This window comes from Alternaria arbusti, assembly GCF_024043155.1.
Source record: "Alternaria arbusti strain BMP 1465 chromosome Unknown scaffold_3, whole genome shotgun sequence".
Taxonomy (NCBI): Eukaryota; Fungi; Ascomycota; class Dothideomycetes; order Pleosporales; family Pleosporaceae; genus Alternaria; species Alternaria arbusti.
Genome location: NW_026249943.1, coordinates 197139 through 218243, shown reverse-complemented (window position 1 = coordinate 218243; position 21105 = coordinate 197139). Strand labels below are relative to the sequence as shown.

At 52.5% G+C, this 21105-nt stretch overlaps 7 protein-coding genes across 7 annotated transcripts; 2 read left to right on the top strand and 5 right to left on the bottom strand.

Moving 5' to 3' along the window:
* Positions 1-1285: 1285 nt before the first annotated feature.
* On the bottom strand, positions 1286-2536 carry J4E86_002685 (uncharacterized protein; the record flags this gene model as incomplete). Its single annotated transcript, XM_051443243.1, has 1 exon — positions 1286-2536. One exon carries the CDS (start codon positions 2534-2536, stop codon positions 1286-1288), a length of 1251 nt encoding a protein of 416 aa, XP_051304738.1.
* Positions 2537-3604: 1068 nt separating this feature from the next.
* On the bottom strand, positions 3605-4903 carry J4E86_002684 (uncharacterized protein; the record flags this gene model as incomplete). Its single annotated transcript, XM_051443242.1, has 1 exon — positions 3605-4903. The coding sequence occupies one exon, from the start codon at positions 4901-4903 to the stop codon at positions 3605-3607; it is 1299 nt and encodes a 432-aa protein (XP_051304737.1).
* A 1106-nt stretch (positions 4904-6009) lies between these two features.
* On the top strand, positions 6010-7371 carry J4E86_002683 (uncharacterized protein; the record flags this gene model as incomplete). Its single annotated transcript, XM_051443241.1, has 1 exon — positions 6010-7371. The coding sequence occupies one exon, from the start codon at positions 6010-6012 to the stop codon at positions 7369-7371; it is 1362 nt and encodes a 453-aa protein (XP_051304736.1).
* Positions 7372-7448: 77 nt separating this feature from the next.
* J4E86_002682 (uncharacterized protein) lies at positions 7449-9909 on the bottom strand (the record flags this gene model as incomplete). The annotated part of the gene is made up of 2 exons (XM_051443240.1): positions 7449-9605; positions 9655-9909. 2 exons carry the CDS (start codon positions 9907-9909, stop codon positions 7449-7451), a joined length of 2412 nt encoding a protein of 803 aa, XP_051304735.1.
* Positions 9910-10234: 325 nt separating this feature from the next.
* J4E86_002681 (uncharacterized protein) lies at positions 10235-11081 on the top strand (the record flags this gene model as incomplete). The annotated part of the gene is made up of 2 exons (XM_051443239.1): positions 10235-10337; positions 10429-11081. The coding sequence occupies 2 exons, from the start codon at positions 10235-10237 to the stop codon at positions 11079-11081; spliced, it is 756 nt and encodes a 251-aa protein (XP_051304734.1).
* A 459-nt stretch (positions 11082-11540) lies between these two features.
* Positions 11541-13363, bottom strand: J4E86_002680 (uncharacterized protein; the record flags this gene model as incomplete). Its single annotated transcript, XM_051443238.1, has 2 exons — positions 11541-11570; positions 11594-13363. 2 exons carry the CDS (start codon positions 13361-13363, stop codon positions 11541-11543), a joined length of 1800 nt encoding a protein of 599 aa, XP_051304733.1.
* A 754-nt stretch (positions 13364-14117) lies between these two features.
* On the bottom strand, positions 14118-19505 carry J4E86_002679 (uncharacterized protein; the record flags this gene model as incomplete). Its single annotated transcript, XM_051443237.1, has 8 exons — positions 14118-14379; positions 14430-15103; positions 15150-15524; positions 15578-17614; positions 17668-17788; positions 17842-17882; positions 18301-19148; positions 19211-19505. 8 exons carry the CDS (start codon positions 19503-19505, stop codon positions 14118-14120), a joined length of 4653 nt encoding a protein of 1550 aa, XP_051304732.1.
* Between the last annotated feature and the right edge of the window lie 1600 nt (positions 19506-21105).

The following is a 21105-nucleotide window of genomic DNA, read 5'->3' as shown; positions in this document are numbered from 1 at the left end:
TCTGTCTTCTGCTTCCTCACTCCTTGCCATGGAGTACACGATTTCTTTAAAACAGACCACGACTTGTTCGATGTCGGTGGTGGCTTCCGGCGAGTTCAATGCGCATCTTTCAAAAGCATCAGGCCGGTCCCTGATGCTGGTGGTCGGTTCCGGTGGAACTGATGCGCACTTTTCCAGCTTGGCAGACCTTAGCTTGAAGGTTCATATAAAGGCTTTGCTGGACTTTGGGCTGCCCTTCTTTATCCCACACTTTCCCGAGAGTGAATCAAAGCAAAGGATTTCGATACCATGTCCTCCTGCGGCGTTCTCTGACAATCCGAATAGACCCGGAGCAACTATTTATGAGTGTTTCTCCTCTTCCAAGGTTCTCTTAAAAAGTTCGCACCCGCTTCCGATATGTTTTGTGTGTCCAAGACCAGTCCACTCGACGAAAGCCATACGAACAACTCCCGCATGTCATTCTTTCTCGCTTTCCAACATGACTACCACTTTGTATCGCTAAATCTGTAAACGATATAGGTAATGGCTCCTTCCTTCGTTTTCTCCAAAAACTAACCTTGCCGTACACATGTGCCTTTGCCTGGAATTGTGCAATTCTCAGTCCACCGCGAGCGCCTCATGTATCCTGAGAATCAACTTCCGAAAACAAAAGAAATTCTGTACAAAGACATGGAAACGTAGGAAGGTTTCGGATACGTTATCCAAAATCTGGCTAGAGGAAGACATGACTGAGACGTCCGTGCTTCGGGTTGTATATAAAGCAGCCTGTCCTTCCTGAACGTTAAGCATCTTCAAAAGCTGTGCGCTCTATGCGAACTTTCCAAAAGCTCTAGCAGCTTCCAAGATGTGCTGGTCTTGCTTTCCAACAAAATCACATACAGACCTACGCATGAGGTGTCTTCCTTTCGTCGCCGCCAAAACAAGCGCGGTCAATGAACATGTCTGTTTTGCTGAAGTGGGTTTAGTCCGCAGCACTCGCGTCCCAGTACCCAGACAGCTCTACAATCATGCTTCTTGTCCATCATGTCGTTTCTATCAGCTACCGCCAACATGGCGTTGCCTACTGAAACTACGTTATCGATGTTTTCTTGCACTTCCGCCACACTGCTTGACTCGGACTGCGGCTGGTTCTGGTCTGCGCCGGTAATTGAGATTGTATTCCGGTACATGGCATGACAGCACTAGCTTCGATATTCTTAGGAACAGTCATTGGTAGATATTAGTCTCATAAGAACCGAGGTTCGGGCTGTCAGGGCGTATGAATCTACATGAAATACCTGTTCAATCATACCGCTTCTTCCAAATCAGCATTGACATCAACGCCATGTTTCTCAAGCAGCAGTAGCATAGACTCCAGCCCATCCTTTCTCGCTCGCCGTACGCACTCCTCTGCTGTTCCTGGAGAACGCAAATCCGCTCCTCGTTCGAGAAGGAACTCAAACAGTACTGTATGTTCTGCGGCAATTGCTCCGGCGAGAGGGCTGTCCTTGCCAATGCTTTCGTTTACGTCTACGCCGGCGTCAAGAAGTAGCCGCACTACGTCTAGATAAGGCCCTCTTTCTATGTTCGCCAGAAGCTTAGTGTGTGGTTTGCAGTATCTCCCAGCATCGACAAGTGCCTCGCTGGGCTTGACTCCGCGATCCAGCAGCATTTGCACGAGCTTCGCGTGACCGCGGCGCGCCGCACCTTCGAGAGTGATGTTCGGATTCGCACCATTGTCTAAGAGAAGCTGGACAATAGCTGCGTGGCCGCGTTCGCTAGCGTACTTGACGGCTATATGGAGGATGCCAGTGCGATCTCCATTGGCATACTCGCCGATTCGTAGGAGATGCGACACCATGTCTATATACCCAACTTTTGCGCTGCCGTAGAATTTGATGTCCACCATATCACTTGGCGTCGGTCGCAAGCCTTGAGCCGTGCGCATAGTCTGGATGAGGTCATAAGCCTCAGGATTATGACCGCCGTCGAGGGTGAAATCTTGCGGCCTTTTGTTCCCCTTAGCATCAGATTCAAAATTCCATTGCCACTCTTCGCTACGATATCCGTGGAGAAACCGAACGATGTCTATCCTACCAGCTTGTGCTGCATGTTTGAAAAGCTCGAACCTAACCTCTGGGCCGGACTCAGATGGTGCGCTTGTCATGAGGTAGCCAAGAAGTTCCTTGTCGCCGAACTTTCCAGCCAGCTCAAAGAAAGTCCCAAATACGCAGCTGTTATCAGGGCAGGTGGTTTTTGACAACATGGCATTTCGTAGCGCCGCAGACCGCCGAACGTGCGAAAGGCTATTGGTACAAAGCGCGGCACCAAAAAGCTGTTTCTCAAATTCGGGAGAAGTCCACTTCTGTGGGCGGTTGAATTCGTTTTTCCAGCGGAACCGGGAATCTGCGCCGATTCCTATCGTTGAGCATAGAGTCTGGACCACATTCATAACGACGCCTTCATCTTCCTCGCGGACGTCGCTCATCAATGATATCTGCAGGGCCACGTTCCGGACGTCATTTAGAAAGGGGTTTCCGTTCAAAGCCTCATGCATGATTCGGTATACTCGATAAGATTGGAAGAAGTGGATCTCTTCCCAAGAGTAGGGAACGCGAAACATAATTCCATCGAGCAGGCGGAAGATATGAAGTGCACGCGTCACCTCACTCGCGAAGTAATCTAGCGGCTGTCAGTGTGGAATCTCAGATCATGATAGATTGTTTCCGTACGGTTTATCAGTCTCAATCGCAACCCTCTTTTCGTTCCTCGGGCGAGAATGGCATGGTGTAGGATGGTTTCGAAAAGCTCTCTGGGCAGATCTAACAGCTTCATATTGCTATAAAGCTCGGTGGGTTTCTCTAAAGAGCTGGACTTAAATCAAAGTCAGGCTCGAGCGAGGTGGTCTACGCAGGAAAGCGTAGTCGATGTGCTGAGGGAGGCGCCCGATGTTGGAAGCATCGCCCATGTGGCCCCGAGCGCGTGCGGCACGGAGACAGGCATACCTCCCCTGCAATGTGAGCCAATAGCAGCTGAATGTTCTTCGTCGCGCCCGCAGATACGATTAATCTGATGCAGAAGTGGCGAGGTGGCATGGCACTGCGCTAGCCCTGCAGTGGCCAATCCAAGTTAGCGTGGGGTCAGAGCGCTCCAGCACTCCAGGCGGTGCAACCTGGGACATCACCCCATCTGCGTCCATCCTCTTTGCTATGCGCTCACGGCTATTATCTTAGACGTCTCAGAACCTACTGATCTGGCTGACTTCCCGTCGCTCGAGCTCTTGTCTGAGCTAAAGCGCTGACTCGGATAATCACCAACGTCGGGTAGTTTGCATGCCAGTAACGATACATTGTACATTGGCCGCCTTCGTGCAATTCTGAGATCGTGGCAAATATACGACTCTTTGAGGTGTAGGTTTATAATACACATGCGGATACGGTAACAAAATGAGTGCGTACAAGGAAATCAGATAACTCGGACAACAAATGAGCGACGATAGAAGAGTGACATACACCAGGCGAGCCCGATTCGGCCTCCATTCCGACAGTGAACCTCTCAATTGAGCGATCAAACCGAACGTCAAAGCTCCCTTCGGCTTTGAACACAACCGTATATCCATGTCGTCTTAATCCGATTCCGGTATCTCAACGTCAGGAAGCCTCTCCCATTGTTCCTCGGGTTTCGTTATGAAGTTGAGCTCGTTTGCTTCAACGCCAATCGGCTCATCACCCTGTCTCCAAATTTGTACTTCCGGCCCCCAGTGAAGATATTCTTTGGGGTCGTCGGACATGATCATGAGATCTTCCTTGAAAGGCGCGACCGTCACACTGTTTACATTAGGGTTGCGTGTAAGCTCTGGGAGTTCGAATGACCACCAGTTGGAAGGTTTGTTGTCATAGGGTTGGTTCACGCTTTTACCAGCGGGCAGGGCGACGTAAACATCTCCTGAAACTGCTTGACCAAACGCTTTCGAGTTCACAGCCCAGTAATATTCCTCAGCACGGGTTTTCCCCTGCATTTTCGCATACCTCCCATGTTCCGACGCGTATGATGTCTGGCCTGGCCTCACGGCCTGTGTGAGTGGTAGCACGTCGCTCATCGAGTGATAGCCGTCTTCTCCATGTCCGAGCTTTTGACTGAGACCAGAGCTGAATTGTGGAGATCTATCTCTCTTTTCGATCCCGCTGAAGAAGAACCATGGTCGGTCATTGAGGTTGAGATTGGCTATGGTCGTTTGGAACTCGTTCCTGCGCGCTGTGACGTCGATTGCAGGAGCATTAATTGGTACTGGAACGAATGGATTCTCGTTGGAGGTTGCCGGCTGATTGCGATTGTTCCTTGCTGAAGGCGGGTACTGAGCAGCATTTGGCTGACCAGGGTTATTACCCGCAGGTGCGTTCGGGGCTGGGTTGGGGCCTGGAGCCAGGTTAGGGTTTGGAGCGGGATTGGGATTTGGAGCCGGGTTGGAGTTCGGGGCTGGATCCGGGTTTACTGGTTGAGCGTCTGGTTCGGGGGCTGTTGGTTGCGAACTAGAGCCTTCCCCGTTGTCGTTAAACCCTCCTTCGGTTTCCTGCGAATCGGAAAAGCCACCAGATGTCTCTTGCTGCTCACTGAAACCCCCAGACTCACCCTGCTGATCGCCGGCATCAGAAGGAGTGTTCTGCTGATCTGGGTTTACATGAGGTGCGTTGGGACTGTTGTCGTTGGGTCTGTCTGGGCGTCCTCCGCCACTGGCTCTGCGGTCGAGTGCGGGCGGGAGAGCATCAGTACGGGCAAGACGAGGCCAATTCGTGTTGTTGAATGGGTGGCTACAATCGACTTCGTTCTGGCATGGAGCGATCGGTATGATTGGTTTGCCGCTACTTTGGAGGATGTATGCGGACAACAATCCAAGAGCAATTGTCTTTGGCACCGAGTGACGCATGTTGATGGTGTTGTCGAGTGGCTATGGTGCTTTGTTACAAAGGCGTAATGTGTAGAATGGTGTCAAGAGAAGATTTTGAGTAAAGATATGGCTTGAAGTCTGTTATGCTGGATGTCGGGTCAAGAGTTGTGGCTTTTATGTCTTTCATCCATCGTTGCTCTGCGTACTTCGTCCTGCAGAACTTTCCTGGGTTCACGTTCGAATCAGACAACAGATTTGCACATCTAGCCTCATGCCAGATTTCACGTCTCAATGCTACGTCATAAGCCCTCGTTATCAAAGGCGGTGCTTGGGTTCTTTGTCCATCTGCTGCGGACGGCCCGTGGCGAAGTTCGGCAGTGACACTATGTGGAACACGATCGCCGTGTTGGATGTCACGTATGCTCTTCGAAGAGGCGGAAAGATCTCTAGATGAAACTTGACAGTAACTGAGCCGCCTCAGGGCCTTGAGGGGGCGGCTTGTGAGTGACGATGGTCGCCACGCCGCAAGTCCAGACGCCGCACGTTGAGGCGGCGCAGAGCCCTTACCGCACAAAGGGGATGACATACGGCGCCATGTTTAATTACTCTATGTCACAGAGGGGGGCCATGATCGTTTTTATCGCACCTCAATGGAGTTGGGGCTGCGGCATAGAAAGGAGATCAAGTGCTCAGTGTCGCGACTCGGGGCCGATGTAACTGCCGACACCTCAGATGCAGTGAGATGACGCAGAAACAAGGACACATAAGCAGTGATTGAGAGCACAGTGATGGCATTCTGCATCTCAAGCTCACGAAAGTCGAACGAGCATGACGCGTGCAGTGTGGGTGATACCATCCTTATGGGAATGGGGTCCAGAGGGTCTTGCATCAGGACACGAGAGGCCAAAGGGACACGTCGCGATCTCTTGTGTGGAGAATGCATCCTATATGCCCTGTCACAATCAGATATAAGAAGGGAGCAAAGCGACAGTCGATGAGAGCACCATCAGTTATCGCTACAACCTTCTACTACTATCAAATATCCCAAACGCTCTCAAACACACTCATCACAGTAACGACATCTTACACTATCGAAATCCCTCCTATTCAAAGTTCCATACTTGTACACCTTATCAACTCTCGTCATGTCAGGTTTCTTCGCCGAGCTCGGTCTTAGTGTAGCTTTCACCATGATCAGTCTTGCTCCCATGGTCCCCGAATGGCTCAACGGCAACCCCAAGCCACAAACGAAGGTCAACGTACTGGTCGGTCTGCCGCCGTTGGATGCCGATGAGCAGAACAAGAAGGACGAGATCTACGAGAAGTTGAGTTACGGCGGATGCGCTCCGGAAGTGTCACTCTTCAATGCCAACGGAGACCGGGTTGGCTACAGCAAAAACAAGAAATGCAAACAGGTCATTAGCCAGAACAGTCCAACCGACATCTGGGCCGACTACATCAAGCCAGGCGAAACGGAGAAAGCCGAGTACATCACCGTATCCGCATCTGGAACCGACGCTATCTGCATCTCAGCTATAGCAGTCACATACCCCACTAGCAGCGACACGTACGCTTTCCTCCCCGGCGAGGTAGCTGCCATATGCAATACGCACAACCCAGACTACAAGTACTCCTGGTCCCCATCCGCGACACAGATCCAGTTCAAGTCCGAATCCGGGCAGACGCAAGACGGGCGACCGAAATGCCTGTGGATCGACAAGCCCGACGACGACGGAGACTCGGCGACCCACTACGAAGGATTCCAAGTTCATCTTCCCGACTTCAAGCTCGACAACACTACCTTCCATGGATGGCAAGAAGACCCCTCACAAATGTGCGACTCGCTGGCGCGATTTGGCTCATACGACAGGCTCGACCCAATGCTCTGCCCGGAGATCTTCAGTCCAGCGCCACCTAAAGGCGCAAGTCTCCCTTTGGATACCGTCTCCGCATGTATCCCGGCTGCAAAAGATAGCACGACAGACCCTCACATCTGCGAGGACGACCATTTCACGTACCAGCAACGATACGATCTCATCGTTATGTACGACCAGATGTGTCTCAACGACGATTGGTGGTATTATAAGTGTGAAGAGAGACAATCATGCCCGCCTGGGCCGTCAAAGCGTCGGTCGCTTCTACGATCGCGATCTTCTTCATCCTACTGGCCATTCCACCATACTCCCAAATCGAAGTATCGGCGCACTTCACCCGACCATCCGCTCCAGAGGCAGTTCGATGGAGTACTAGTCAAGAGTCAAGACGTCACGCAAAGTGCAGTGGAGATCTGCCAAAGTACCGGTAGTGTTGGACCTGACTTCTATTCCGAGCCCGAGCAGATGTTCTGTGATATGAAAACGCGTGAACTGTATCCAGAATGTAACGGTACTGTTCAGATGACTTGTTTCGATCCAACTCAAAACGAGACGAGAATTGATACTGGTGACGGAGAAGTGGATAAGCGTGGCGAGCGGAGAACGTATGTGGAAGTCAAGGATTGGTCGTGAGCGGGACGAGAAGATGGATGGTCGCACAGGGCTGGTCCTAATGTTGATATGTCATTTACAATCCTACTCCATCGTATCTAATACCTCATACTCCTCACCCCCTTCTTGTGACTAGGACTATCCATCCAACTTTCCTTGAACCTATCCTCTCCGTCATCGTCCTGATCCACATCTCCCAGATCTATACCAGTAACACCATCCACATCTTCACCGTCACTTCCAAACTCTTCTTGACCACCAACGCCGCCTTCAGGACTCCAGACCGGACTTGTGGCAATCTTCGGTCTTGACTTGAACACCCTATCGTAATCCACTTCGTCACTGAACAATTGCTCTGTGGGTGTACGCTCGATACTTTCGAGCTTTGCCTGTTCTAGGAGTTCGAACGATTTGCGGGTCCGGGGTGTGTCGAATTGGTTGACGGGGAAGAGTGATGATCGGCTAGATTTACGCTGTTCCTTCTTTGCCGTGTTGGAGACGGAGGGACGAGGGTTGGATTGCATGGCTTCCATAGTGAGCCGGGTTCGTTCGGCCAGTGTTGCGCGTCGGTCGCCGTCTTCATCTCCAGTGATAGAAGGGATCGGTGGTGGTCCCATAGATGGCAGCGGTAGATCAGGTGACTCTGGAACAGGTTCGAAAGAGTTTGTCCGTGCCATTGTCATGCGTGTGCGTTCGATGAGTGAGAGGGACATGCGTGGCTGAGGCTTCTTGACCGGAGATGGGGTCGCATTGCCGATGGAGTCGATGATCTGGTCGGCAAGTACTTCTTCAGCATTGAGTTCTGGGTGATCAAAAGTTGGGATTTTTGGTTCAGAGGGGTATTCTGGCGATGGCTCAAGTAGCTTTTCAGGAGAGAGATCTGTTTTTTGCTCCGAGTAATTAGTAAGTGTTTTGGCAGCTTCGGACGATGAGCTATCGACGACGGGCTCGAAAACTGCAGATCTAGTCTCCGGTACTGGTGTGCGCTCGTTATCAGTCTCCGTCGGCGATGCGTCATGCTGGGTCATAGCTCTACTCAACGCAGATGATTGACCAATTAGTGTGGCATCTGAGTCGATTGGTGTGGCAGTTGTCGGAACGTGCCGAGATGGTCTGGGTAGGACCGGGATATGTTCTAACGAGTTTGGTCTTGATGGTGACTGTAATTTGACAGGCTTAGCTGGAATCACTGGCGCTTTCCGTATCGCCTCCGTCTGAGTAGATTTCCTTGTGAGAAGTGGTGGGCGAGCAGTCTTTGCCGTCGAGGTACTTCTATGATGTATAATTGTAGATGCAGTACTAGCCCTGACTTTGGCGGCTCGCGCCAGCTCACTGTCCATATCAGACAGGATGTCTTGAAACTCTGTTCGCATAGTCGGCCGCTTTACACTCGCAGATTCTGCTGTGTGCTTCGCCGACGGCAATTGATATTGCGAGTGGTCATCGAAGTGGAACTCCTTTACTGGCGCCGTAGTCTGTCCGCTTCCTGATGTTTCCTTCCCTGAGTCGTCGTTTTGTAGCTCAGCGTGGAAAGCCTTCCACTTTTGTAACCTCTCCTGCTGCTCTTGCACTCTTGCTTGCAGATTCTCCAGTAATCCAGTCTCAGGCGCGACGTCTTCTAGTTTTCTGCCTTTTTCCACCATATGCAAGACTTTGTCGAAACGGCTGTTTAGGAACGCATCGTCCGCCTGTACGTTCTCGCCGCGTAGCATTACGTCGAGCCACTGTTGGTTGCCAATCCAGTTGTCCTTGAGCTGTTTCTTGATGGCATTGGCTTCTTTCTGTGGTATCGCTGGCTTTTGCGCTCGAGGGGTATCTTTGCATTTGCGTATGCGACCCCGGATATCTGCTGCCTTTTTGTCCAGAAGACCATGGAATTCCATGTACTTCAGCCTCTTCTCTTCTTTCTGTCTCAGCACGTTGACGAGCGCTGCCTTGTGTGCGATAGCTAGGGGCAGTAATGATCGTTGCTGTTCGACTGAGAGTGTTGACGCTGTCGCCAGTTTTCTTGCGACAACGGCTTCTCTGTCACCTCCGTCTTGCGCTGCAAGAACCCTTTTGAGTACGACATTCGAAAATATAGCCAATATCTCGTAGAACTTCTCGCCCTTGCACTCGTCAAGCATTGTTTTCCTAAGAACTGACTCTCTACCCAAAACGCCGTTCTTCTTCAACTCGTTCAGACATCGGTATAGCGCAGCGCGGAGGTTTAACGATTGGAGTGGTTCGAGTGGCGGGAAGAAGGGTTGGAGTTTCTGTAGCTGAGTCAGACATATATCAGCGTGAGGTTTCATTTCAGCATACCTGTGCTGTCTCATTGGGATCCCATATTTCGAAGAGTCGAAATAGTGCCCATTCAGCCCCGCCAATTCTCTGTCGCTGGTCTGCATTCTTAGCCGAGAAAGTTTGTGTCGTGATTTCAGGCCAATCCGGTCGCAAATCCAAATCCAACAATCGCAAATTGGTTACGAACAGGCGAATATCGGGCGCTGCTATTGGGTTCACTGCTTGAGGTTTGGGAATTGTCTTGACCGACGCGGTGCGCGCATGGCCGCTCATGGTAGTCGCGGTGGCCGTAGAGGCGGTTGAGGGCGGTCGAGACATGTTTGCGACCGCAGGGCATACATTCGCGCGGTGACCCTGGTCAAAGTCCCTGAGACTTGGGGTACATGCGTGGTGTTGCGGTGTGACGGGACCCTTGCGTTGTTTGCCAAGGCGGGTGTTATCGATAGGTCCGTTCGCGCCTTCTGTTCCCTGTCTGACTTTCGTCACTTGTCCCGCCATTCTTCACTCACCAAACAGTCACCGTTTATAAGACAATCACGCACCCACTGGACTTCTATAAACCTCCGACCCCGAACCGCATTCGAGACACAAAGCAATCATGACAGTCGACGAAGCAACCCAGGTCAACGGCGTGCCCGACCCCAACACCGGTGTACTTGACGCGAAGAGAGCAGAACAGAAGAAGTGGACAGTCGAGAGTGGTATGTCATGAACAAGCGATAGCTCGTCCGTATGCGACACCTCTCTTACCCCTCATGCTCTGTATCCGCACAATACTAACATGCCTCAAAGTCCTCTCAGAGAACGCACTTAAGTACGCTGAAAACACCGACTCACCGCTCCCCTTCTTCCACCTCCTCGAGCGCCTAAAGACGACCAAGCGTGCGGGATGGCAGCGTTTCAAAATTGGCGATGGCGAATCTATATCCGACCACATGTACCGCATGAGCATCCTCACCATGATGGCTCCTGCCTCAATAAGCTCCAAGCTCGACATCGCGCGATGCTGTCGCATGGCTGTTGTCCACGACATGGCTGAGGCGCTTGTCGGCGACATTACCCCCGTAGACGGAATCTCCAAAGAGGAGAAGAGCAGGAGAGAGACCGAGACCATGGACTACATCTGCACAAACCTGCTGGGCAAATTCAACGGTGGACTCAACGGCCAGGACATCAGGGCGTTATGGCAGGAATACGAGGACAGCAAGACGGCTGAGTCGCACTTTGTGCACGATATCGACAAGATTGAGCTACTCGTCCAGATGGTCGAATACGAGCGCGAGTCCAAGTGCGAGCGAGATCTTGGGGAATTCCAGTGGGTCGCAGATGTTATCAAGAGCGAGGAAGTCAAGGCATGGGCGCAGCAGATCATTCGTGAGAGGGAGCAGTTGTGGAGCGATGCCGGCAAGATAGCGAAGCCTGCTAGTGCGTACAAGAAGTCTTGAGGGACAACGGCGCATGGTGCCGAGCGCACTCGCATTACGATAGACGGGCTCCTTCACTGGCGCATTTCATGAGGTACGACGGTTTAGTAGACGGTAATTGCATGTCTAGAATTCATCTTCTCGTATGTAAACATCATTTCTCTCACAGGCGTGATGTTTGATCCTCTTCGCCTGTCTCAAGAGGCATTTCAACTTGACGTCAAGAACAACTCTAGCACTTAAGAATTAGACAAGCTAATCAATCTCCTCTTCTTCACCTCCCTACTCGGCGTCCCCGCGAGCCTAGGCATACCTCCAGCCACTCCGTTATCCCCAAAACCATAATCATGCTGGCTGTACCCACTACTCCCACTCGCGCTATTCCAAACCCCCTTCGCCGCCAACCCCCCATACTCCCCCTTCCTAATCTCATTACCAGACCTGCGTCCATGCCAGTAACACAAGTCCGCGCTGGGCCCCCTATACTTCGGATGCAGAGGGCACAGCGGACTATTAGGAAGGTGTTCAGGGACGAGCCATTCAAACTTGCGTCGCTCTTCTTCTTCCTGGCGGGCGAGCGCTGCGAGAGTGCGTTCGTCGGGGGTGTCGGGGTAGTGCAATTGGTGGATGCGGGACCAGACGTCGTGGCCCAGCATGGGGGATGTGGCGGCTAGGGAGGGACTGGCTGGTGGTTTTACGCCGAGGTAACCTGCTGCGTTGCCGATTTCGTTGCTTGTGCTTGCCGTGAGGACACTGCTCGGGCCAAAGTCAACAGGTGGGTTGATGAAGTCGCTGCGGGGGCCGGAAGGGCCTTCGTCTTCTGCTTCGTCCGAGGGGTTGTCGATGTCGTTTGCTAAGCTCATGAGTAGGGCGTCAGAATCCCAGTAGCCACCTGGACTGGACTTGGGCTTGTTGCGTGTGGTGATTGCGCCGCCACCGTGGACGTCGAAGAAGAAGTCTGCTAGCTTGCCTTTAACTTCGCCGTTTGAGTCGAACATTGGTGGGGTTGGTACACGTTGAAGCCCTGGAGGGATGAAGGCCGGCGGTGCATGCATTTGCGCGAGAGACTTAACTGGAGGCACCTGTTTGCCCCGAGCCGGGAAGAAGGAAAATGGAGTTTGTTGTTTGGTAGCCTCTGTGCCGTATTGGTCGGAGATGCGGTTTGAGCGTCGGAAGGGATTGAAAGAGAAGCGGCGATGGAGAGATTGCGCGGGTCCAGGAGAGGGAGGTGCATCTTCACTCGATTTGTTCAGCCATAACCAGCGGCGCGAACGTGTCGCCTTGGATTCGCTCGCTATTTGCTGCAGCTCTGCCTTTGTTCGGGCTTGCTGATCTCTGTATATCTTCTCTTCTGCTGGGGTCCAACTCCCATCTGGTGTCTTGGCCACCGTCGAATCGCTGGCACTCGTACCACTCTTCTCACTTCTGCCACTTCTCGCTCTCTTCGATCTCGGACGTTCAATGTAACACCGATCTCGTACTTTCGGTGGCGGTCGTTCGAACTTCGGGGATTGCGACGAGAAGATCGCATCGGTATCGGGCAGGAGACCTATGCCACCTTGATTGTCGTTCCTCAGCGCTAAGGTGTTTTCGCGGATGTAGTTTTCTTCGAGGATTGGCGTAGCCTTGGCCATTGGCGCTGGCTCCCACTTCGGCTGCTCCTTGCGAATCCACGGTGTTTTCGGACTTCGTGCGCGAGGAGCACCGAGGTTGGCCATGATATCGACAGGTGAGCGGCCGCGAGCAGGTAAGTCGGGAATGACGGTTGGCATGGAAAGATCGAGGTTGACCTTTCTGCGGTCCCGTAGTCCGCCTTTTCGCGTTGGAGACTGTGGACTCGATATCATCTTTCCATTGTTTGTCGGTGTCGTTGGCTCTTCGATAACCACAGATGGCTTTGATGCTTGTTCGTAAGACTCCTTTGGTTTGACAACAGGAAGTGGTGCGAATGATAGCATGCGGTCCTTCTTGTTTAATTTAAGCGGAATTCCTTCCTGGGGATCTCGCCGGTCTTGGTCATCTTTGCTGTCGGGCATGTGTAGCATCCTGAACTCTGGCACATGCCGTACGATGCCCTTGGCAAAAGCTGCGATAGATGATCTTCTGTGATCGCGGACGTAAGAATCATTGGTCTCTGTGGAAAAGGAACCCGTTCGAGCTGTAGTCTCAGAAGCGTACGAGTCCATACTGTCGATATGCTGCAATTTGCTGTTCTGAATGTGGTCCGCATCGTCTATGGTTGTCCTTCGAATTATCTCTTCCAGCGGTGGAGGTGTTTTCGGGCGTTCCTGCTCCATCGCCATCGGGTTGCGACTGTGCCTGCTCTCATTCCCAAGGCCTGATCGTTGATCCCAGCTGAAACCTTCACGTCTGTCGACATGTCGCCTTGGGGTGATTCCTTCGTCGTTTTCTGATGACTCAGTGCTAACGATCTGGTCGGCATGGTCCTGAAGTGAGGTGTAATGTCTAGTGAGAGACGTCGGCGAGCTCGGGCCCAGGAAGCTACCGAGATTGTGTGCAGAGGGTGCGATCAGCCCTGGTATGCCCGAAGGTGTGATAGAGGCATACGCGGGGGTATCGATTGCGTGGGCCCTGGTCGGTGGTGCCGATAGCATGAGCGGACCGGCGATGGAAGCCGTTGTTGCGTATCTGAAGCGTGTGCGCCCAGTTGATCACGCATCTAGCGGACGGTATGTTGATTAGCAAACCGATGGTGAGGTCAATAGGTGTATCGTAGGTGGGTGCGCAGAAAGAATAGGTAGCGCGCAGTTGTAGAAAACATGGTGTTGCTCTGAACTGGGGTGTAGAGGAAGCTTGTATCTTCGGTTTCCGCATCAGGAAGGAGACATGGACGACAAGACATCTTAACGAGGAAGTGGCCGTTTGGGCCGCGGATGTGCATACCAACTTCCCAACCGGGACATTAGTGTCATAAACAAGACTCCACCAACACCATTCTATGCAGAACCACACGGATATCTTTCCACTCCGCAAACCAAGCCATGCGTACCGGGTATCCAAACCATGTCTCATAACACATTACGCAAACATCAATACCTATCCAGATGATCCCGACGAGGCTTGCACCACACTAGTACCGTCGACAAACCGTGTGCGGAAGATGCGATTTGCGTTTTGAAACATGCCGTCTTTCAAACTGACAACGATGAATTGCGATCCCTTAAAGCGGGTCTTGAACAAACGGCCGATGTTTTGTGTGTGCGACAGGTCCAGCGCGGCGTCGACTTCATCTAGAATGTACATGGGTGCAGGTTTGAACTGGAGAAGGGCCATGATGAGGGATAAGGCGATAAGTGATCTAGAAAATGTTAGCGCATGTGATCCGGGCGAGTACGGGTGAGTGCATACCGTTGACCACCACTCAGCTCTGTCAGTGACTGCTTCCACACCTTGCCCAGCATGACTTTGACTTCCAGACCATCCGAAATTGTCTTGCCCTCAGGAGGATCCAGTTTCGCGAAACTGCCTGGCAGCAGCTCGTTGAAGATTTGACCGAAATCGCGATTGACAATTGTCCAGGTCTTGTGCAGCGCCTCTTTCTTATACTCATCGAGCTTCACGATAGTCTCTTCAATCTTCGATTTGTCTCGGATGACTGTCGACATGTTCCGCTTGAGGCTGGCTTCTTTCTTCTCAACATTGTCGATCATAGCCATGACCTTGGGGTTGATCTTGTTCTTCTTCTGCTGGAAGTGCTCTTCCAACGACTTCCGCCTGGTCTTCGCATCGGCCATGTTCACGCCCTTGAAGTCGTAGACTGTGCCGGCACGTCCAAAGAGCTCGGAGTCGCTCGCGATGAACTCATACTCCTTCTCGAGCGCCTTAACATGGCTAGCTGCACCTTCTTGTTCTTTATGGAACCTTTCGATCTCATGGCCGAGCTTCTGTTGTTCAAGACCGCCTTCAGTGATGGATGAGTTCTTCGACCTGATCGCGTCTTCAAGTGAGCGAAGCTCTTCGTCGAACCCTGTGAGTTTCGCTTGTTCGTCTCTCAAGTGGGCTGCAGCTAAGTCGTGTGCGTCCTAGCAAAATTAGCATCGACAAGTGACGTCGGTCTAGAGAACTTACCTGTACACGAGACTGCTCAGCTAGCAACTCGTCCACTTCTGCTTGCTGCGACTGCAGATTGGTCTGAACCTCTTCAAGTTGCTCTTGTGCTGCTGCCAGATCGCTCCCGCATTGCTCGGACTCGACCATAGCTTCGCGCATCTCGGTCTGCAGGGGCTTGATTGAAGCGCTATTCTTGTTCAAAGCTTTCTTGAGCTTGTCCAGCGATGACTGTAGTTCAGCAAGCTTGCTGTCCTTGTTGTTGCTGAACTCGCTCATGTCGCGTTCGATACGTTTGACGTCCTTGTTGGCCTCGTCTTGGCGAGTCTTCGCCGCTTTTATGTCTTCCTTGAGCTGAGCAATGGTCTGCTTCATCTCTTCTACGGCTTGGATGATCTAATTCATAATTAGCAAAGCCTCAGGTTCGCATTCTAGATGTCATTACTTACCGATGAGGAAGAGTTGCTGCCAATCTGCTCCTCAGTGAGCTTGATCTCGTGCCTCTTGAGGTCGAGCTCCTGCTTTGATTTACGAGCAGCGTCCAACTTCTTCTTCTCTTTGGCCATGGTGGCCTGCAGCGACTGAAGCTGGGCTTCTTGTGAACTCAGCTCTGTCGTAATCTCATTGAGCTTTTGGAGGGTGATGAGAACTCCACTAGACTGAGGTGCGCTACCACCAGACAGAACACCAGCTGGGTCGTATGTGTCACCTTGTAGAGTGACACTCTTCATGCGCACTGCTGGATCGAAGGTCACGCGCTTAGCGGTCTCGGCATCCTCACAGACGAGTGTGGACCCAAAGACGTACTCCATGGCGGCGTTGACCTCGTGCTCGTATCCGATCAACGACAAGGCCAAGTCGACTTTGCCAGGCGCGATCCTCTGGGCAGCTCCAATTTTCTCTGCCGACGCCTTGAAAGTTGCAATCTTGTTGAGTGGAATGATCGTCACTCGCTTCTTCAGTTTGCCGTTCTCGAGTAGTTGCTTGCCAGTGGCAGCTGAGTCGACGACAACATTATACAGCCGACCGCCAGCGCAGATCTCCAGAGCGGTACCTGCTCGGGTATGTTCCTTTTCTAGAGTGAAGAGCTGAGCGACCAGACCTTTCACTTTAGACCGATCGAAGTTCGGGGAGGGGTCGTTGTAGCTAAAGTCAATGTTCGCAACCTGTCGCCTCATGCCGTCTGCTTGTTGGCGAAGTTCACGTATGCGTGCCTGAAGATGCGACTCTTGCTGATACATATCGGCTTCCTGACCTTCGCTGTAGCCAAGCTTCGCAAGGTCCGCTTCTAGCTTCTGGGCTTGAGATTTCAAAGCCTCGAGGTCTTTGAGGAGCCCGGAGTTCTGTTCTTTCGCCTTTTTCGCCTTCGGCTCGTCTTCCTTGATCTGCTTCTCAAGATGTGATATCCGAAGTTTGCTCTGCTCTTGCTCGGTCGCGGCTGCGCTTGCGCGATTCCGGGCGTCTTGCAATTGGCCCTGGTAACCGCCTTCCTGGCCTTCTTTAGAAGCCACACCTGTCTGTAGGGTTTGAAGAAGCTCTTCCTTCTTCTCCACCTCCTCCGTCTGCTTCGCTAGCTCGGCGTGGGCTGTCTGATACTTCTCTTGCAACTTCTCGTACGTCTGCTTCTTCTCTTGCAGCAGCTTCTCCAATTCTTTCACACTCTTCTCGACGCCCTCCTTCCGCTCCACTTCTTCGGCCATGCTCGTCGTTTTTAGGTCTAGCACTGTCGTCAGGCGGACGATCTCGTGCGAATGCGTCTTGACTTCCTCTTCCAGAGCCTGAAACTTTCCGCCCTTGCGCAGCTCCTTCTCTCGTGTTGCCTTTGTCTGTTTGATGTCCTCTTGGAGGTTCTCAATCTCCTTCTTCATGCGCACAGCAGACGCGTCGAGGTCTTTCGCCCTTTGCTTCTTGGCTTCAAGGTCCTCGGCCGATTGTTGTAAGCGCTCGTTGTATCGTATGTAGTCGTATGCGACGACAAGCTTCGTAAGGCGCTCGAGCTCGCTCTGCGTCTGTTGGAAGTCCAGGAATGCACGCTTCTCCATTCGCAGCTTCTCGAGCTTCGGGTCGATTTCGTCTCGCAGTAACTCCGTAATCTCCTGCACCTTCATTTCCTTCTTAGCCATTGTCTTGTACGCCTTGTCTCGCCTGTCCTCGAACATGCGTGTCCCAGCAGCCTCTTCAAGCATAGCCAAGATCTCCTTTGCCTTCATGTTCAGTACCTGCATGACCTTTCCTTGTGCAATCATGAAATTCGGGTTGTTGATGTTCAGCTGTACAGACTGGAACAGGTTCTGTATGCTTTGTTGTTGCGCGCGGTGTCCATTGATGAGGTACTTGCTCGCTCCGCCGAGCACGATCTGCCTTGTCACCGAAATCTGTGCATGTTCCTCAAAGCCGACGGGGCTCTTCGATTTGTCGCGGTTATCGAACACGATGGTAACGCTCGCTTTGGTGACACCCGCTTGGCCGCGCTTGTAGATGAGATCCTGCAGTACTGTCAGCGCTCCCGTATCGCGTACTTCTTGCTGTCCACACTCGCCTGCAAGTTCTGCGCCCGCACCACGCTCAAGTTGTTGATTCCGAGTACGAAACATATTGAATCGAGAATGTTCGACTTTCCGGATCCGTTTAATCCCGTGATTGAATTGAAGCTCTCGTCCCTGGTCGACTGTCAGTCGTGTCGTTGCGTGCGGGGAGCGTAAACAAGCCCTACCAGCCAGAAATGACGGTACGAACAGCGTATGACTTGTAGCCCTATGCGCGTGTTAGAAAGCGACTACTGTAAAGTTTGAGGTCGCCTACATCGATTACGAGTTCTATAATCCTCATGGTGGCTGCATGTGCTGTCGTGCTGGAATGCGTCGCTGCTAATGTTTGTTGTTCCGTCTCACATGGGCAAGGGTCTCGGTACCGCCCACCAAATCGTGCTAGGCCTTCACGTGGCGGCGCGCCCACGCGTGCCCCGCCACCTTCCACTCCCAGTCAGGTCAACGCGAGGGAACAATCATACGCACAAATCTCAATTGGCCGTAGACGTCATCGATTACTACTATGTGCTAAAGGAGTGTGAATATCTTCACCTGGTATCTCAAACGCTATCATCGCTCATCAACGCAGACTCAAAGTACAATCACCGAGCTTGCCCCAGGCAATGCTCTGGCTCGGCCTCTACGGGCTCACTAGATTCTGTGCATGCGGTTTTCGAGCAGCTTTTCTTCCTCCCTAATCCTCTCGCGACAAACTCCTTGGATTCGAAGCTTCCCATTGCCTTCAAGCCATATTCGCATTCATCCTTCACGGGTGGAAGCGGGGCGGTCCTAGGGGCGCCTCCAAGTTCCTGGATAGTGATCTCGTCATCTGGGTTGTTGGATAGCCCAAAGTTGAAGTTCCCGAAAACCTTGGTACTGGGCCGCATTGTGCCCGCGGTACGGTCTTCGTAGTAAGAGGTGTTCCGGCCGGTGCCATATTGCGGGAACAGCGTTCGGAAGAGGCACTTGGTCGCTGGCGCGCATGCTGTCATGATGTGGACAGCTGGTTCAGCGATGCTGATTCCGATGCCAATATCCCAGGTACGATCCTTGTTGGTAGGAGCAAATCGGTAGTAGTACACGATGAATCTGCCGATCGAGACACCTGTCGCGATCCAACCCAGGCTCATGACGATAACGACTAGGAGCTTCGTACGTCGGTGCATTTGGAGGCCCCATACCATGATAGAAGGAATTGGGATGATGATAAGATCCATGAAGATGGACAAACCACACGACACAAGTACAAAGGTACGCGCGTCGATACAAGTACCGCCTGGTACAACATTTCCATCGGCATCGATGCTATCCATGGCAGGTCTGGACCAAGCGTAGGCACGAGGCGTGCACTGCACGACATTGACTATAGTCGACCCGACGGAGTATATGATGTTCAGCCAGAAAGTAAGGTGTAACGGGTATCGTACGCGCCGCCGACTATCCTTCATGCGGAAGAGGAACATGATGATGGAAGCTCGAATCAATCCCATGACTAGAAGCAGACGCCACATGTCAGCAGAATTCCGGAATGTCCTGCAGATCCGATATACGTACGTGGGTGGTACATCATCTGTACTGCGAAGTTCCATCGTATCGCAACGAGCTGTTCCGCCACGGACTTCTTAGGCAGATCATAGACATGATAGCCTGTGCCGCTCAGTACAATGTACATCCATGTTGCTAGAGTATCTAGTATGAGGAGGACAAAGGCTATCAAGATAAGGTGGTCGTCCCAGCAAAAGTTGCGTCCGAGGTACCGCGACCATACCCTGAGGAAGACTGTGAGAGAGGCGACGACTGTGAAAGTACCGATGATGGCCAGGACCTCGGGTTGTCGGCTTTCCACCATAGTCCTGCTGGTGTTTGTCGCCAGCGTCGTGCGACTGTGGAGCGCTCAGTCCGTTGGTGCGCAGTAGCCGTTGAAGCCCACAGCGTGGAGTTCGATGTTGGCCTGTCCAGTGGATCGTGAACCGGATGAACCAGAGGGCTTATGAAGATCGTGGGTCCACGACGGATGATCGCACCGAGAAGCGAACGTGGAGTAACGACGCAAACAGTGAGGATCTGAAGTGTGACGGATATTGTAGGTGTTATTGGCCCGCCCAAGGAAAAGTCGAATGTACCCGCACTGGACGCCTTCGAGTTTTCCTCGCTATGTGACTAGTATATGTCGCGCGTCCACGCGGGAAGTCGCACGTACACTCCCTTGGTGTCAGGATGGGATGTTTGGTGGCCAAGACGGATGCTGTCACTGCACGGCGAGGTGAAAGGTTGCCTCGGACCAGCCGCTGCTCTAGACTCTTGTCGTCTCAAGGATAAAAACCTGCCAGGAACCAGAGGCGTCGTCCAAAGCGAGGCGGTCCATTATGCACACCACAGCCGCGGCAACAGTAGTCGACTCCCGCTCGTGTCTTCCCCTCTCGCTTGACCAGAAAGAGGACTAGAGCGTCTCACGAAGTCCAAATCGGTTTCTCACGGTCCGAATTTGGGCTGACATGTCAAGGGCAGCCCTGGACACGGTCGCAATCTTCCGGCTGGAGGCCTGTCCGCCCTGCCGTTGGCTGGTCGATGGTCTGGACGCAACCATGGACAATTGAGCCACTGCCACTAGGGATTTCGATTGCGATTGCAAAGTGAGCGAATCGATGTTTTGAGCCACTTGCGATTAGGGGAAGTAAGTATGCCGATCTGCAGGATTATGGCGTTGTTGGCGTTGAAGGCTTGGAGGTCGGCGGCCATGTGGCTAACGGAGGCGATCCCCCGGGACTAGTTTATTGTCCGACCCGTCTGACGCGGCTCCTGCCAGACGCGTCGCCATCCTCACTGCACTCAATTGCAATTGAGAGCCGAGAAATAACTGACACCATTCCAAGCCGTTATCACGAACGCATGTTTTAGAACTACGTGTGAGCTCCACTGCTGCAGGTCCGTTGTCAGGCAATCGCGGCAGCTTCGCGCTTGCGTGCGTACATGACTCTCAGACTTTGCACTACCGGCAGCTACGCCGGCACCAACAGGCAGACCCTGGGCGGCAAGCCTCACGACTCGAGTAACGATGTGCCTGAGACTAGTCCCAACGACATATTCGAGCGCACGTGGGCATAGTCGATATTCCAGGGACTGCCTCACGAGTGCAGAATTCGCATTATCATTGCTGATCGCTTCTTGCGATAGGTCCAATATATAGAATATGCATGTGAGATACGCCGTACCACGCAACATCTGCATACATGGATACTCAGGAACTGCCTGGATAGGTTGCGATGCCGTGATTACTTGAATACCATGTCGTCGCCCCCGGTTATCTCAGCTGTCAACAATCTTTCCAGCCAAGATCAGCGGTCACACTCTGGGCAAAGAACATTAGCCTACATCCTGCCAAGCACAGGTTATTGGACGACGCCTCCTATATCGAGTCAGTCCGTAAGATGACCATTATGACTATCGCC